This window comes from Herpailurus yagouaroundi, unplaced genomic scaffold, assembly GCF_014898765.1.
Source record: "Herpailurus yagouaroundi ecotype Mexico unplaced genomic scaffold, PumYag 28, whole genome shotgun sequence".
Taxonomy (NCBI): Eukaryota; Metazoa; Chordata; class Mammalia; order Carnivora; family Felidae; genus Herpailurus; species Herpailurus yagouaroundi.
Window position 1 is genome coordinate 58,166,969 of NW_024412376.1, and position 18,354 is coordinate 58,185,322.

An 18,354-nucleotide genomic window follows, 5' to 3' on the forward strand; every position below is an offset into this window, starting at 1 on the left:
CATCCAAATTGGCAAAGAAGCCAAACTTCCACTCTTCACAGATGACATGATTCTCTACATAGAAAATCTGCAAGACTCCACCAAAAACCTGCTAAAGCTGATACATGAATTCAGCAAAGTCACAGGATATAAAATCAATGTGCAGAAGTCGGTTGCATTTCTATACACCAATAATGAAGCAACAGAAGGAGAAATCAGGGAATCAATCCCATTTACAACTACACCAAAAACCATAAAATACTTAGGAATAAACCTAACCAAAGAGGTAAAAGATCTGTATGCTGAAAACTATAGAAAGCTTATGAAAGAAATTGAAAAATATCCAAACAAATGGAAAAACATTCCATGCTCATGGAATGGAAGAATAAATATTGTTAAAGTGTTGATGCTACCCAAAGCAATCTAGACATCCAGTGCAATACCTCTCAAGATAACACCAGCATTCTTCACAGAGCTAGAACAAACAGTCCTAAAATTTGTATGAAACTACAAATAGCCAGAGTAATGTTGAAAAAGAAAACGAATTGGGAGCATCACAATCCTGGACTTCAACTTGTATTACAAAGCTGTAATCATCAAGTCAGTATGGTATTGACATAAAAACAGACCCACAGATCAATGGGATAGAATAGAGAACCCAGAAATGGACCCACAAATATAGCAATCTTCAACAAAGAAGGAAAGAGTATCCAATGGAAAAAAGTCTCTTTAGCCAACGGGTCTGGTAGAACTGGGCAGCAACATGCAGAAGAATGAAACTGGGCTACTTTCTTACACCGTATACAAAAATAAACTCAAAATGGATGAATGACCTAAATGTGACACAGGAAACCATCAAAATACTATAGGTGAAAACAGGCACCAATGTCTTTGACCTAAGCCACAGCAACTTCTTATTTGACATGTCTCCAGAGGCAGGGAAATAAAAGCAAAAATGAACTATTGGGACCTTATCAAGACAAAAAGCATCTGCATAGCAAAGGAAACAGTCAAGAAAACTAAAAGACAACCAACAGAATGGGAAAAGATATTTGCAATTGACATCTCAGATAAAAAGGGTTAGTATCCAAAATCTATAAAGAACATCTCAAACTCAACACCCAAAAAACAAATAATCCAGTGAAGAAATAGGCAGAAGACATGAATAGACACTTCTCCAAAGAAGACATCCAGATGGAAACAGACACATGAAAATATGCTCAAGGGGTACCTAGTGGCTGAGTTGGTTAAGCGTCTGACTTTGGCTCTGGTCATGATCTCATGGTTCGTGAGTGCAAGCCCCACCTCAAGCTCTATGCTGACATCTCAGAGCCTGGAGCCTGCTTTGGCTTCTGTGTCTCCCTCTCTTTCTGCCCCTCCATCACTCATGCTCTGTCTCTCTGTCTCAAAAATAAATAAACATTAAAAAAAAATTAAGCAAAGAAAAGATGCTCAACATCATTCATCCTCAGGGAAACACAATCCAAATGAGATACCACCTCCCACTGGTCAGAATGGCTAAAATTAACTCCAGAAACAGCAGATGTTGGCGAGGATGTGGAGAAATGGGAACCCTCTTGCACTGTTGGGGATACAAACTGTTGTAGCCACTCTGGAAAACAGTATGGAGGTTCCTTAAAAAATTCAAAATACAAATACTGTACAACCCAGCAATTGCACTGCTAGGAATTTATCCAAAGACACAGAAATGCTGATTCAGAGGGGCACATGCACTCCCATGTTTACAGCAGCACTATCAACAATAGTTCATGAGTTGAAGCCCCGCATTGGGTTCTGTGCTGACAGCTCAAAGCCTGGAACCAGCTTCAGAATCTGTGTCTCCCTCTCTCTCTGCCCCTCCCCTGCTCATGCTCTGTCTCTCTCTCTCAAAAATAAACATTAAAAAAAATTAAAAGGTTAAATTTTAGCTATGAAATAATAAAAAAATTTCAACATAAGAAATTTCATCTTTGGGTTCTTTAAATTGTTATTAACACAAGTGCATATCAGGGCATCTGGGTGGCTCAGTCGGTTGTGTCTAGACTCTTGATTTCAGTTCAAGTCATGATTTCAGGATCATGGAATCGGGTGCTGCATTGATGCCCAGCATGGAGCCTGCTTGAGAGTCTCTTCTCCTTCTCCCCCTGCCCTTCCCCCTGGCAAGAAAAAAAAAAAAAAAGATTAAAAAAAATACAAAGTGCATATCATCAAAAATAGTACGACTATACCATCTTTACACAGTCTTATTTATATTTTCGTGACTTTATGTATAAGAATTCATTCTGTAAAAGAATATGATTCATTTGTACTGTGTAATAGCCTACTAATAATTTAGTGAATTCTTGATTCTTTTTGTTTTATAGGAAAAAACTCAGGCTGTGGAACTCTGGCAGACTGCTTCTCAGGAGTTGGACAGACTTCAGAGACTTTACCAGGAATATATGACTGAGGCCCAGATTCATGTAGTTGAAAGTCAAAAACAAAAGGTAATCTTGGATTTCATAGTTTTCTTACATATCAGTTTTCATAGTTTTCTTATATATCTTCATTCTGGAGAAACTCAGTTTTGAAGAGGAATGCCTAAGTGTCCATTGTGTTATATATGTTAAATAGATCTTTGCTGATTAGATATTTCTTGGACAGTTAGTCAAAGCAGTGCCTATTGTACATTAGGTTTTATAATATAAATTAGCAATGGAAGCTGTATTTAGTTCTAAGAAGCAGGTATAAGATGATTCTGTATAAATGGACCCCCAAACTTTTATATTGTTAATTTCCTACCTTGCTTAAGACAGAAACTATTCATTAGATCATGGCCAGTGAAGAAACCTGCTCAAATATAGTGACAACGTCATGTAAGATGAAAATATTAACACCCTTAATGTGACCTCTAAGATAGGTATCAAGTGTTTTAGCATAAGTTAATCAGATTAGAGTTTTATAATAGGAAGAGATCTTATTAAGGCATTCTTTCTATCCAAAGAATGATTTTTATATTGTCAAAGTGGACATTAAGCTTTTGCTGTATACCTCTGTTGACATGAACTTACCATGTCACAAGACCATCCATTCCTTGAAAAATCTGCCTCCTTTATCCTTCCATTGATTCTTTTTCTGCTGGGAACATTGACAGTTGTAGAGTAATCCCAATTCTGATTCCTTTTCTGTGGGTTTTGAGAAGGCAGCTATGTAAATACATTGGTTATCACGCCTTTCTTTAATTCTCATTTATGGACTTTTCAAATTCCAGTTTAAGATTGTTCCTATTATCATCAGCATTATTGGGAATTTTTACCTAAAGGAGTCATAATAATGCTTACATGATGCTTTGCACGTTATAAAATGATTTTTCTATATATTCCCTGGTTTGCAAATAACCCATATGTAGTCTGAGCCATAAGACGTTTACCTCTGAGAGAAGGGGAGCGGGGAGAATGGGAAAAATGAGTGAAGGGGAGTGAAGAGGAGATACAGGCTTCCAGATATGGACTGAATAAGTCACAAGAATAAGAGGCACATTATAGGGAATATAGTCAGTGATATTATAGCAACATTGTATGGTGACAGGTGGTAGCTATACTCATGGTGAGCCATAGCACAATGTATAGAGAAGTTGAATCACTTCTCTATTGTGTTGGTTGTATACTTGAAACTAATGTAACATTGTGTGTCAACTATACTCAAAAGTGTGGGGGCGCCTGGGTGGCTCAGTCAGTTGAGTGACTGACCTTTGATGTCAGTTCAGGTCATGATCTCAGAGTCATGGAATTAAGCCCCATGTAGGGATCTACACTGAGCTTGGAACCTGCTTAAGATTCTCCCTCCCAGCCACTCTCTCCCTCTCCCCACCCCTCTCTTTCTTTCTCTCTGTGTCAAAAAAAAAAAATTGAAAGTGTGTCTGTGTATGGATGTGTGTATATAGATAGATAGCATTTTATCAAAAAGAAAAGGCTTTTACTTCTGAGATCTAGAAACCATTTCTAATACAATCTAGTTCTTTGAGGCTGTTTTCCTCATTTAGGTCAATCTACTAAGTCCTGTGTTATTTACCTTTATTCTTGTACTGTAGCTATGCAGTTAGTTTTCTTTTTTTGAACAAGACTTTACAAATAATACTTTGTCCTTATTTCCCCAGTTATCTATCAGTCTTTACTTCTGTCATCCAATATATTAACAGCCCCTTCCAATTTTGTGTCCCCTGCACATACTGTGTTTAACAGGATAACAGATAATGACATAACTTAAAAATTCAAGCCATGAGAATTTTAAAAGGGGGATAGAGGGACAATAATTCCTGTGCCAGGGTTTTATGTTATAGGTTTTGAGTAGGTTTGAATGCAGTTTTCCAAAATTATGCAATGTCTCTCTTAGCATGTCTATTTACTAATAAACCAATTTTTAGAAATAGTGGTCTTACATAAAAAATAAATACATTCATTTTTTTGTAATCATTTTTAAAAGTTTTTGTCTTATTTCTTCAACTGTTAATTCACACAATAACAGAAAGGCAAGTAATTTCATCTAAACTTAGGCACAATGAATTTAGACTTGATTTTAGGTTAATTTTACATACAGGTTATGTCTGTTGTACAGAATGCTATTTATGTACACTTCTACCTTCCTACTATAGGATCAACTGACCAATTTTCAACAACTGACCAAGCAACTTTATGTTGCTAATGAGAACATAGAAATGGTAAGTGAAAGTATCCATTTAGTGTGCTTGTTTATACAAACTAGAAATTGTCACTATAAATATTATTTATGCTAATAAAAATCAGTAACAGAAAATCCTGTGTTACGTTGAAATTAAGATAAGTAGGCAGTCCTCTTTTTTATCTTTTACATTCAATAGCTGACAGAATTCACAAAACTTACTGGAGATCTAAAGCTAAAATCTCTCTGAAATACCACCTAATCTAATGGTTATCTTAGGGTTCTAGGTAGGCTCTCCTGAGAGTATTCTAGGCTGTGAGCTTCTCAAGAGTATGACTCATGCTTTATTCTTTCTTTTTTCTTTTCTTTCTTTTTTTTTTTTAACATTTATTCATTTTTGAGAGACAGAGAGTGCAAGCAGGGTTGGTACAGAGAGAGAGAGAGAGACAGAATCCAAAGCAGGCTCCAGGCTCTCACCTGTCAGCACAGAGCCCGACATAGGGCTCGAACTCACCGCAAGATCATGACCTAAGCTGAAGTCAGACGCTCAACCGACTGAGCCGCTCAGGCACCCCTCTCATTCTTTATTCTTACCATTTCGTGTAGCACACTGCTAGGTATATAATAAGAATTGTAGAACTGTTAAATAAACTAATAGACCAATTTCTTAAAAATAATGGGACGTTAAGGATCATTTGTTAGTGGATTGACCACCAGTATTATTTGGTATATCTAAATTTCCCTTTAATATTTTTCTAAAAGAAATGTAATTAGCCTTCCTAATTCTACTCTTTACCTTTTTTCTCCTCTCACTTTTCTTTTTCTCTTCTTTTGTCTCCTTTTCTTTTCCTTTCTTCTTGGAATTTTATTTTACCTCATTGTTGAGTAATATAATTATGACATCCCAGGTAATTCCTCTCTTTCCTTTCTTCATTTTGCTTAGTTACTCTGCTAATTCTTGTTAGTACCTAGTGAAAATGTCTTTGTTTAAGAGTGGAGTTGTGCCATCAAAAGTAAGTTATCTAATTTTTTCTACCTTTCAAAATTTTCTCCTTTAACCATGCAAAAAATTATTAAATAAATTTTGCCTTATTTAGCTTCTATTTTTTAATCACTTAAAGTTTTTGATGATATACTTCTTAGACATTTTAAAAATAATATTAAAAGTTCTCCAGAACTAAATGACTAATATCCATAATCAGGAAATCATATTTCTGCATGAAATCAGTAGTTTAACCTATTATCACAATTATTCATTCTTTCAGTATATCTCCTAGAATTTCAGGGATTATATAATCCTCTGTTACCTTATACCACAGAGCTCCTATTTTATTATAAGCAACCCAAAATCATTATGATAAAAGTCATGGGAAGCAAATATTTGAGTATTCATAGGAAATGCATTAAAAATTTTCTAAGACACAAGAATTCATAGATTTTAGCCAAAAGTGATAAAGGAATGACAAGATGGGTATAAGAGATGAAAGAGAGAGAGCAAAGAAGAGGCTGTCTTGGTGGTTAAGGTAAAGGAAAATGGTAAAAGAAATTTTGAAACTTAAGAATTTGTCTTAATGTACCTATCAGGTGGCAAACAAGACTGCTAAATGTGAAGAGACATAGCTAACTGATTGTAAAGATTTTGTATGTCTCAAAGAGCATTCAGAGCATAGGCATAGGAGCACGTTTGAGTAAAAATCAGACTTGAAGAAAAGTACCCTTTAAAAATCAAGCAGTTCCATAAAAAAGTTTCCTGAATTCATAATAAGCTGATTAATGGAATCAGTCCCTATGATGTACAGTAAATTGGTGAGTATACAAGAAGTAATTATCTTTCATGACCAGTGCACTTTTGTAACATATGGAAGTGATGTGAATGATACGTAAAAGTACAAGTTTATATTTATTTATTACAAGTATATATTTATTTATATAATAGTAGGTGATATTTCCTAGAGGTTCTCTTAGTGAAATAATATTCTTTTTTGAGATTTGTTCATCTCTATAAAATTACTCAAAAATATTTGCTAATTGCATATTAAGTTCCTTTCACTGTTAAAGGTTGCAAGAGAAATGTGCATCTAACCATAAATTCCTGTCCTACTTGGTAAAACAGGATGACATATGAAATAATCATGATTGATGATTGAAAGGGATGCCTCCTTGGACCTTTATGAATCTTCAAACTCTAGAATGTTAATATAGTATTTAATTTTCTTTGTAATGACAAATACAAAACACCAAAGCCATATTCAGTTGCAGTTGTTGAGCTCTACTAGGCTTTTTAGCAAATCAAGTGTGTTAGTTTCTAACACTAGCTTTTTATAATTCACAGTTTCAATTTATAATTCTCCTAATTGCTCTATGTCATTTATTTTTAAGGTGTTCCCAACTGGTAAAAGACACAAGCATTAATTATGTTAATGCTAAGACAGTGTATGTAATAAAACATTAATGGTGCATTACAGACATAGAAGAATTCAGAAATGTGAATCAGTTTGGACTGAAGTCATTGAGATTGCTTGACAGGAGAATTTGAAATGATATTAAAAGTCATCTATTTCCTCAAATGACATAGGCATCTTTCATTAAATGCTTTTCAGTTAAATGATCATCTAGCCTATGCTGTAGCTATTCCTTGTAAGAGATTTATCACTTCCCCAAAGAGTCTGTTCTTTTGAATTCTGATTATTAGAAAACTAAAATCTTCATAAATTTCCTCCCATTGGTATGTGATTTTATCTTTTGGAGTAACATAGAACAAGCTCACTTCTTCAAGTCAACCCTTCAATTATTTACATGTAACCATTAGGTCTTTCCTGATTCATGCCCAGTGCTGCACCCAGTTTGTTCGTTTTAACTATTCTGATATGGTATAATTTACCTACCTTTCATAATTCTAGCCTTCTTTTCCTATGTGTGATAGTTGGCCTCTTAAATTATGGTCTGTGAATGGACCACTAAATTCTGGTCTGCAGTAGTCTGCTTCCCAAAATAAAGAAAGATGCAGTCTTCAAACTCTTCCATGTTTCAATGGAGACATTCATTCATTTATTCCTTAAAGGTTTAGGTACTTAGAATGTACTAAATCATGTGGCATTCACTGAGGATTCTGGGAGAAGGTGGTCTTCAATAAATGACTCATATTTTCACCAGGAATACATGAACTTTAAATATAATGTTTGAATATAATGTGATGTGTATTGTAAAAATGCATATAAAATTTTATCAAAATATAGAAAGGAAACAATTATTTCTGTCTTAAAGTGAGTGGGCCACACAGGATGTGAGAGGGATAAATGATGGCAGGATGGAATTCTGATTTCAGGAAGAAATAAAATAGTGTATTAAAAATATGAAGTCCGTGGGGCACATCTGTGGCTCAGTCAGTTGAGCGTCCAACTTCAGCTCAGGTTGTGATCTTAAGGTTTTTGAGTTCAAGATCCATGTTGGGCTCACTGCTGGCAGCACAGAACCTGCTTTGGCTCCTCAGATCCCTCCCTCTCTCTCTGCTCCTTCCCTACTCACACTCTCTTAAGAAAGAGAGAGGAAGGAAGGAAGGAAGGAAGGAAGGAAGGAAGGAAGGAGAAAGACGGAAGGAGGGAGGGAGGGGGAGTCAATGAAATTGAATAGAATATGATAGAAGCACAATGAAAACTGCTTTGGGGAGAAGCATTTGGACAGATGTATGTATGATTTGTTGGGATGGGAAGAAACTGAAATCAAGACTATGCATTATGAAGTAACTGGAGTCTGTATGACTTTACCTATAAGGCATATAGATAAAGATGATAAGGATAAGGGATCTGTGCCTTTGTGATAAAACCAGCACTTACAGAAGAAAATCAATTTCCTTAAAAAAAGTTTTTTCTACAGTTGGAAGACTGTTACATATCTTACTTTAGGTTCCTTTGCAGGCTAACCCTGAGAAAATGATTCTAAAGCATGTCATTTATTTAGGAGATAATACAAGGGAGCACCAGTAAGGAAATGGGGAAGTGAGACTGGGAAAGGAAGAGAAGGTAGCCAAAGGGTTTTTAAGAATCATGCCAGTTAACACCGTGGGTAACTGAGACTGAATCCTACCAATGAACTCTGGAAGCCTTTGTATAACAGGCTCAGATTTATTCCACCATGGAGCATAGGAGGAGAGTGAGATGTTTACACACCAGTTTTCTTCAGTCATTGTTATCGAGCTCTTCCAGAGCATACTGGGGACATGAATTCTGCAACACCTGTCACGTTCTGGGCAGTTAAGTGAATAAAGGAGGTTCAAATATTCAAGGAAAGACCTAAAACATAGAAAAACAGATGCCCATGGTTTGAAGTGAAGCAGACATCCACTAATGTAGTAAAGGTGAGGAAATATTGCCAAGGTTATATTTTACAGTCAAAAACGCTAATCATTATCATGACTTAATTTTTTCTACTTTTATGCCCTGTAGTTAGTCTTTGAAGATGTAGTTTTAAGTGTTCTAATACTGAACGTTTCTGTTTTTTTTCTTGTGGCAGACTAACCAACACTTTCTGAAAACAGTAACTGAACAAAATGTGGAAATTGAGCAACTCCGAAAACAACTTAGGTAAATTCAAAAATGAATTTTGTTATTTTATTAATAATTTTTTTTCAGGGATGCCTAGTGGCTTAGTTGGTTAAGCCTCTGACTCTTGATTTCGACTCAGGTCGTGGTCTCTTGGTTCATGAGTTCCAACCCTGTATTGGGCTCCATGCTGATAGTGTGGAGCCTGCTTGAGATTCTCTCTTCCCTCTCTCTTTGCCGCTCCTCCACTCACACACATACACACACACACACACACACACACACTCTCTCTCTCTCTCTCTCTCTCAAGATAAATAAATTTTTAAAGAAATTATTTTACTTCAGAGCAAGTGATGATGCCATCATTTTTCCATGAGTTTTCCATGAATTTTTTTCTTCCCTTTTAAGCTTCTCTCAAGGCAGATTGAAATCAAGACAATTAGTGAGGAGGCATCTATTAATATACACATGAAAGGATGTTCCATGATAGTAAAACCAGTGCTTATGGAATAAAATCAGTTCCCTTAGAAACATTTTTTCTGCACATATCTTCTTTGTATTTCCCTGTAATTAGACCCAGAGAAAAGGGTGTCAAAGCATGTAGTTTATTGAAATGTAATACCAGGGAGCACCAGTAGGAGGAAAGTGGAACAGAGAGGAAGACAAGAAAGCCAGTAGAGAGTTTTTAAAAACCAGGCAACTTAGGGGCACCTGGGTGGCTCACTTGGTTAAGCATCCAGCTCTTGATTGTGGCTCAGTCATGATTTCAGGGTTGGTGCAATCAAGCCTGGCATTGGGCTCCAAATGACCAAAACTTTTCATTTTTTTTGTCCCCCTTAATCATAATACTGAAAAGTCAAAAGTATAATCATAATAGGGTTTTGCTCTATGATGCAGTAACTTAGAAATATCTTTAAATTGTAGTATATATTTACATTTTATTAAAAAAATGTAAGTTTCTGTTTGTTAAATGAACCTTGCTATTTATTTCGTTTTTTACACCATCATGTATTTGGCCCCACAAAATAACATTTTGCTATTTTAAAAAAAGAAGAATGCATTTCACAAAATTTTATGCCTTTATCAGCTTTTTAATTTAATTTAAATAAATTTACATTCTTTTCCCCTAGACATTTCTACTCAAGGGCTCTTATTTGGTCCTCTATATTTCTTTTGATAATGATTTTACATTTTAAAATAGTATTCAATCCCAAGATTTTATTTCTCTTTCTTCCAAATGGAAGTGTCTTATTTTAATTATAAAACTAATATAAGTCCATTAGAGAAAACTCTAGATAGTATGAAAGTATACAAGTTACAGTGCAGTTCTGGCACTAACCATGTTTAGTCCAGACTCCACAGATTAAGAGCACAATCCCCAATAAGAACCCTCACTAGGATTCAAGTTTAGGGATCCCTGGGCCACCCACACTCGTGGCCAACTGGCTCCAAATACAAGTGTCCCCACAGTAATTCTCTACAATGTCTAAGGGAACTCAGGAAAGCACTATACTTATGATTAAAATTTTATTATAAAGTTCACAAATCAGAACCAGCCAAAAGAAGAGACCCATTGAGTGAGATCTAGTAAGATCTCAAAATTAGAACTCTCATGACCTCTGCCCATGGAACTAGGGTGCAGCACCCTCCTGGCACATTACTGTGTTCACCAACTAGGAAGCTGACCTAAGCCTTAGTGTCCAGACATTTTATTGTATTTTTATTATATGCCTATGGTTTGTTTTAAATCTAAATAAATTTACTTTTTTAATGATATTTCTCAATGACTGTGTCATCCAATAAAACATTATTTGACTATACTTTTGCAATTTAAATATCATGACTGATTGAATCATTGGCCTTTTGATTGAATTCAATCTGCAGTCTACCTTCTCTCCCTGGAGGTCAAGAAGTCAGGCCTATATTACATGGCTCAAAGCCTCAACTCTCTAATTACCTGATTGCACTTTCCAGCATGGCCCAGCTCCCATTCCTACCTTGTGTCACTTCATTAGCATAAACTCAGACATGGTCCCAGAGGCCTACCTTGGGGGGCCTGCTATGAGGGGAACGTAGTAGTGGTGGGCTTGAAATTTTATTTTATTTATTTTTTAGGTTATTTATAATTTTTTTTTTTTAATTTAAATCCAAGTTAGTTAGCATATAGTGCAACAGTGATTTCAGGAGCGGACTCCATAATGCCCCTTGCCCATTTAGCCCATTCCCCTTCCCACAACCCTCCAGTAACCCTCTGTTTGTTCTCCATATTTAAGAATCTCTGACGTTTCATACCCCTCCCTGTTTCTATATTATTTTTGATTCCCTTCCCTTATGTTTATGTTTTGTATCTTAAAGTCCTCATATGAGTTAAGTCCTAGGATGTTTCTGTTTCTCTAATTTCGCTTAGTGTACATAATACCCTCTAGTTCCATCCATGTAACTGCAAATGGCAAGGTTTCATTCTTTTTGATTGCCAAGTAATACTCCATTGTATGTATACACACCACTTTTCTTTATTCATTCATCCATCGATAGACATTTGGGCTCTTTTCATACTTTGGCTATTGTTAGTGCTGCTATAAACATGGGGGTGCATGTGTTCTTTGAAACAGCATACCTGTATCCCTTGGCTAAATGCCTAGGTAATGCAATTGCTGGGTTATCGGGTAGTTTTATTTTTAATTTTTTGAGGAACGTCCATACTGTTTTCCAGAGTGGTTGCATCAGTTTGCATTACCACCAGCAGTGCAAAAGAGATCCTCTTTCTCCACATCCTCGCCATCATCTGTTGTTGCTTGAGTAGTTAATGTTAGCCATTCTGACAGGTATAAGATGGTATCTCATTGTGGTTTTGATTTGTATTTCCCTGATAATGAGTGATGTTGAGTAGTTTTTCATGTGTCAGTTGGCCATCTGGATGTCTTCTTTGGAGAAGTGTCTATTCATGTCTTTTGCCCATTTCTTCACTGGATTATTTGTTTTTTTGGGTGTTGAATTAGACAAGTTCTTTACAAATTTTGGATACTAACCCTTTATCTAATGTCATTTGCAAATATCTTCTCCCATTCTGTCAGTTGCCTTTTAGTTTTGCTGTTTCCTTTGCTGTGCAGAAGCTTTTTATTTGGATAAGGTCCCGATAGTTCATTTTTGCTTTTGTTTCCCTTGCCTCTGGAGATGTGTTGAGTAAGAAGTTGCTGCAGCCAAGATCAAAGAGGTTTTTGCCTGCTTTCTCCTTGAGGATTTTTATGGCTTCCTGTCTTATGTTTAGATCTTTCATCCGTTTTGGGTTTAATTTTGTGTATGGTGTAAGAAAGTGGTCCAGGATCATTTTTCTGCATGTCTCTGTCCAGTTTTCCCAGCACCACTTGCTAGAGACTGTCTTTATTCCATTGGATATTCATTCCTGCTTTGTCAAAGATTAGTTGGCCATACGTTTGTGGGTCCATTTCTCGGTTCTCTATTCTGTTCCATTGATCTGCATGTCTGTTTTTGTGCCAGTACCATACTGTCTTGATGATTACAGCTTTGTAGTACAGCTTGAAGTCCAGGATTGTGATGCCTCCTACTTTGGTTTCCTCTTCCAAGATTGCTTTGGCTATTTGGATCTTTTCTGGTTCCACACAAATTTTAGACTGTTTGCTCTAGCTCTGTGAAGAGTGATGCTGTTATTTTGATAGAGATTGCATTGAATATGTAGATTGCTTTGGGTAGTATCGACATTTTAACAATATTTATTCTTCTTATCCAGGAGCATGGAATATTTTTCCATTTTTTTGTGTGCTGTCTTCAACTTGTTTCATAAGCTTTCTATAGTTGTCAGTGTGTAATTTTTTCACCTCTTTGGTTAGATTTATTCCTTGGTATGTTATGGGTTTTGGTGCAATTGTAAATGAGGTTGATTCCTTGGTTTCTCTTTCTGTTGCTTCATTGTTGGTGTACAGGAATGCAACCGATTTGTGTGCATTGATTTTATATCCTGCAACTTTGCTGAATTCATGAATCAATTCCAGAGGTTTTTTAAAGGTGGAATCTTTTGGGTTTTCCATATAGAATATCATGTCATCAGTAAAGAGTGAAAGTTTGACCTCCTCCTGGCCGATTTGGATGCCTTTTATTTCTTTGTATTGTCTGATTGCAGAGGCTAAGACTTCTAATACTATGTTGAATAACAGTGGTGAGAGTGGACACCCCTGTCTTGCTCCTGACCTTAGGGGGAAAGCTCTCAGTGTTTCCCCATTGAGGATGTTATTAGTGTTGAGTCTTTCATATTTGGCTTTTATGATCTTGAGGTATGATCCTTCTATCCCTACTTTCTTGAGGGTTTTTGTCAAGAAAAGATGGTGTATTTTGTCAAATGCTCTCTGCATCTTTTGAGAGGATCATGTGTTTCTTGTCCTTCTTTTATTGATGTGATGCATCACATTGATTGTTGTGTGGATATTGAACCAGCCCTGCATCTCAGGTACAAATCCTACTTGGTCGTGGTGAATAATTTTTTTAATGTATTGTTGGATCCGGTTGGCTAATATCTTGTTGAGGATTTTTGCATCCATGTTCGTCAGGAAAATCAGTCTATAGTTCTTTTTAGTGGGGTCTTTGTCTGGTTTTAGAATCAAAGTAATGCTGGCTTCATAGAGTTTGGAAGTTTTCCTTCCATTTCTATTTTTTGGAACACCTTCAAGAGAATAGGTGTTAACTTTCCTTAAATGTTTGGTTGAAGGGGCGCCTGGGTGGCTCAGTCAGTTAAGTGTCCAACTTCGGCTCAGGTCATGATCTCACAGTTTGTGAGCTTGAGCCCCGTGTCAGGCTCTGTGCTGACAGCTCAGAGCCTGGAGCCGGCTTCACATTCTGTGTCTCCCTCTCTCTCTTCCCCTTCCCTGCTCATTCTGTGTCTCTCTCTGTCTCAAAAATAAACATTAAAAAAAAAAAAATGTTTGGTTGAATTCCCCTGGAAAGCTATCTGGCCATGGACTCTTGTTTTGGGGGAGATTTTTGATTACTGATTTGATTTCTTTACTGGTTATGGATCTGTTCAAATTTTCTGTTTCTTCCTGTTTCTCTTTTTGTAGTTTGTATGTTTCTAGGAATTTGTCCATTACTTCCAGATTGCTATTTTTTTGGTTTATAATAGCTCATAATATTCTCTTATTATTGTTTGTATTTCTGCTGTGTTGGTGGTGGCCTCTCCTCTTTCATTCTTGATTGTATTTATTTGGGTCCTTTCCTGTTTCTTTTGATCAAACTGGTGAAGGGTTTATCAAAGTTTTTAATTCTTTCAAAGAACCAGCTTCTGGTTTCATTGATCTGTTCTGTTTTTTTTTTTTTGTTTTTTTTTTTTTTTTTTTTTTTTTTTTTGTTTTTTTTTTTTTTTTGGTTTGAGTAGCATTCATTTCACTCTAATCTTTATTATTTCCTGTCTTCTGCTGGTTTGAGTTTTTATTTGCTGTTCTTTTTTCACCTCTTTAAGGTGTAAGGTTAGGTTGTGTATCTGAGATCTTTCTTCCTTGTTTAGGAAGGTCTGGATTACTATATATACTTCCTTCTTATGACTGCCTTTGCTATGTCCCAGAAGTTTTGGGCTGTGGTGTTACCATTTTCATTGGCTTCCATGAACTTTTTAATTTCCTCTTTAACTTCTTGGTTGGCCCGTTCATTCTTTAGTAGGATGTTCTTTAGTCTCCAAGTATTTGTTACCTTTCCAAATTTTTTATTGTGGTTGATTTCGAGTTTCATAGAGTTGTGATCTGGAAATATGCACGGTATCATCTTGATCTTTTTATACTTGTTGATGGCTGATTTGTGTCCCAGTATGTGATCTATTCTGGAGAATGTCCCGTGTGCACTGGAGAAGAATGTATATTCCACTGCTTTTGGATGAAGTGTTCTGATTATATCTGTTAAGTCCGTCTGGGCCAGTGTATCATTCAGAGCCATTGTTTCCTTATTGATTTTTTTGTTTAGATGATCTGTCCATTGCTGTAAGTGGGGTGTTGAAGTCCCCTCCTATTATGGTATTATCAATGAGTTTATCTTTTTGATTAATTGATTTATATTTTTGGGAGCTCACACATTTGGAGCATAAATGTTAACAATTGTTAGGTCTTCTTGGTGGAATGTCCCCTTATTTATGATCATGCCCTTCTTCATTTCTTGTTACAGTCTTTATCTTAAAGTCTAGATTTTCTGACATAAGTATGGCTACTCCAGCTTTCTTTTGTCGACTATTAGCATGATACATGGTTCTTCATCCCCTTACTTTCAATCTGAAGGTAGTTTTAGGTCTAGAGTGGGTCTCTTGTAAACAGCATATAGATGGATCTTGTTTTCTTATCCATTCTGTTACCCTATATCTTTTCATTGGAGCATTTAGTCCATTGACATTTAGAGTGAGTACTGAAAGATATGAATTTATTGCCATTATGTTTCTTATAGAGTTGGAGATTGGTAGTGTTCTCTGGTCCTTTCTAGTCTTTTTTGCTTTTGGGGTTTTTTTTTTTTTTGTTTTTTTGGTTTATGGGTTTTTTTGCATCTTTTCTCTCCTCAGAGAGTCCCCCTTAAAATTTCTTGTAGGGCTAGTTTAGTGGTCATGAACTCCTTTAATTTTTTTTGTGGGGGAAACTTTTAATCTCTCCTATTTTGAATGAAAGCCTTGCTGGATAAGGAATTCTTGGCTGCATATTTTTCTGATTCAGCACATTGAATATATCCTGCCACTCCTTTCTGGCCTGCCAAGTTTCTGTGGATAGGTGTGCTGCAAACCTGATCTGTCTTACCTTGTAGGTTAGGGACTCTTTTTCTCTTGCTACTTTCATGATTCTCTCCTTGCCTGAGTATTTTGTGAATTTGACTATGATATGCCTTGTTGATGGTCGGTTTTTGTTGAATCTAATGGAAGTCCTCTGTGCTTCCTGGATTTTGATGTCTATGTCTTTCCCCAGGTTAGGAAAAGTTTTCCACTATGATTTGCTCACATAACCCTTCTACCCTTTTTTCTCTCTCTTCATCTTCTGGGACTCCTGTGATTCTGATCTTGTTCCTTTTGAGTCACTGATTCCTCCAATTATTAATCCTGCTCTTTTGTCTTAGTCTCCCTCTTTTTTCTGCTTTTTTATTCTCCATAAATTTGTCCTCTATATCACTGATTCACTGCTCTGCCTCATACATCCTTGCTGTCGTGGCATCCATTCCAGATTGCAGCTCAGTTATACCATTTTTTATTTCATCCTGACTAGTTTTTACTTCTTTTATCTCCGCAGAAAGGGATTCAAATCTATTTTCAACCCCAGCTAGTATTCTTATTATCGTGATTCTAAATTGTGGTTCAGACATCTTGCTTGTATCTGTGTTAATTCCCTAGCTATGGTTTCTTCCTTCTCTTTCTTTTGGGGTGAATTCCTTTGTTTCATCATTTTGAAGGAAGAAAAGGAATTGATAAGAAAAAAAAAACCATTTTAAATTTTAATATTAAAAACAACCCGAAAAGAAATCAAATAAATGATGTTAGATCATAGGTGTGTTTTGGTCTGGTTGTTGTAAGGAGCTTGATAGATTAGAGAAAAAAGGGGAAAGGGGCAAAAAAGGAAAAATGTCTGAAATTTTCAAAAAATAAATAGATAAAATGAAATTATGGAAATAAAATAGAATTTGAGAAATTTACAAAACTGTAAAAGATATATTGGAAGAAGTTAAACATATTTTCAATAAAAATTGAAAATAGAAATAACATTTTTTCTTTCTGTATTGAAGAAAAGAGAAACAAAAAAAAAATTGAATAGATGGACCAACTAACACACTGAAATACGATTGAAATTGCATTGTTTTCCCCTAGAAGTCAAACTCTGAAGCACTTTATAGTCCATAAACTAAGCAAGCGGAGAGACTTGTGGTGTTCCTGAAGAGTGAGGTTAGCCCAGTTGTGTGGGGCTTAATGTAACAGCTCCATTCTCCACTAGATGTCACTGTTTAGCTTACTGGGGTGGATTGTTGTGGCACTTGTAGTTGTGTATGCGTATGCGTGGGAGAGGTGAAAATGGCATCACCCAGCTACCCATTCTCTGTTATCAGAACTCTGTACTGCCTGATCAGCAATCGCACACCCGTCCTTTGTCTCAGGCTTCCGTCCACTCCCTGCTTTTACATTGTCCGTGACCAAGCCATCAGGTTGCCAGGTGCCACTTTCCTTCTTAGTTTTATCTCAGATGCAGCACTGTTTTTGCAGCTCTTCACTTCTGAGGGACTGTGGTTTTGACCCTCTCAGATCCTCTGGGGGGAGGGTTCACAGAGCAATGGCTGGGTGCCAGCCGCACCCAGAAATGTTCGCAGGACCGTGCTGCTGCCGATGTCCAGAATCTGCGGCTGGATGCCACACCACCCCAGAAAACCTTCTCCCGATCATGTAGCAGCAGTGTTTCAGGGATTATGGTAAGTCACAACACATATCTGGCACCTGGCTTCCCCCTTAACGTCCTTCTTCTGGCACCAGTGAATGTCATTTTTCTCTGGGATCTGTGAGGACCTTTGGCTGTAGGGTGGCTGCACAACCTCTACCAAATGTCCTCCCAGAGGGCAATTGCCTTCTCTTGTGTGGCCCCAGGACTCCCAGACCTCACTCTCTGCTCCTGTGGATTCACCCTTCCCACCAGAGCACCACCAGGTATGGAGCTGCGGAGTTTCAGAGTCTGCGCTCCCCCTGTTTTATAGAGTTTTCATAGAATTTAAACACTCTCCTTTCTCCTTTTTCCCGTTTTTATTCAGTCCCTGCGGCTGTTTCCACTTTTCCCCTTCTCTCCAGCTGCTTTGGGTGGTGTGCTTTTCCCATACTCCCCCATTCTCTGTCCTCTCTCTGCAAGTAAAAACAGCTCCCTGCCCTCTGCAGCTTCTCTCTCCCCCAGTTCACCTCTCCGCACTGCCTACCTGCTAAGTTCTATGGTTCAGGTTATGCAGATTATTGTGTTAATCCTCAAATTAGTTTTTTAGGTGTGCAGGAAGGTTTAGTGTTGGTCTGGCTGTATTTCATGAATGCGAGACACAAAATGCAAAAATACAAACAAAAAATACAAATACAAAAAAAAATACAGAAAAAAAATACAAACAAACAAAAAAACCTTCCATGCTCTTCTGCCATCTTGCCCCTCTCCTGCAATTTTAAATAGAGTATTCAAAGTAAACCTCACTGAATAGT

At 36.7% G+C, this 18,354-nt stretch overlaps 1 protein-coding gene across 3 annotated transcripts in view; it reads left to right on the forward strand.

The window, feature by feature from the left end:
- SCLT1 (sodium channel and clathrin linker 1) overlaps positions 1–18,354 on the forward strand; it is a 231,976-nt gene that overhangs the window by 62,640 nt on the left and 150,982 nt on the right. For all 3 annotated transcript variants that reach the window (XR_005789878.1, XM_040474102.1, XM_040474107.1), the window contains exons 7-9: positions 2,343–2,465; positions 4,610–4,675; positions 9,145–9,215. Coding sequence is in view for 2 of the 3 variants with exons in the window: in XM_040474102.1 (XP_040330036.1) it covers positions 2,343–2,465; positions 4,610–4,675; positions 9,145–9,215 (260 nt within the window). In the remaining variant the exon portion in view is untranslated. The remainder of the gene's footprint in view (positions 1–2,342; positions 2,466–4,609; positions 4,676–9,144; positions 9,216–18,354) is intronic.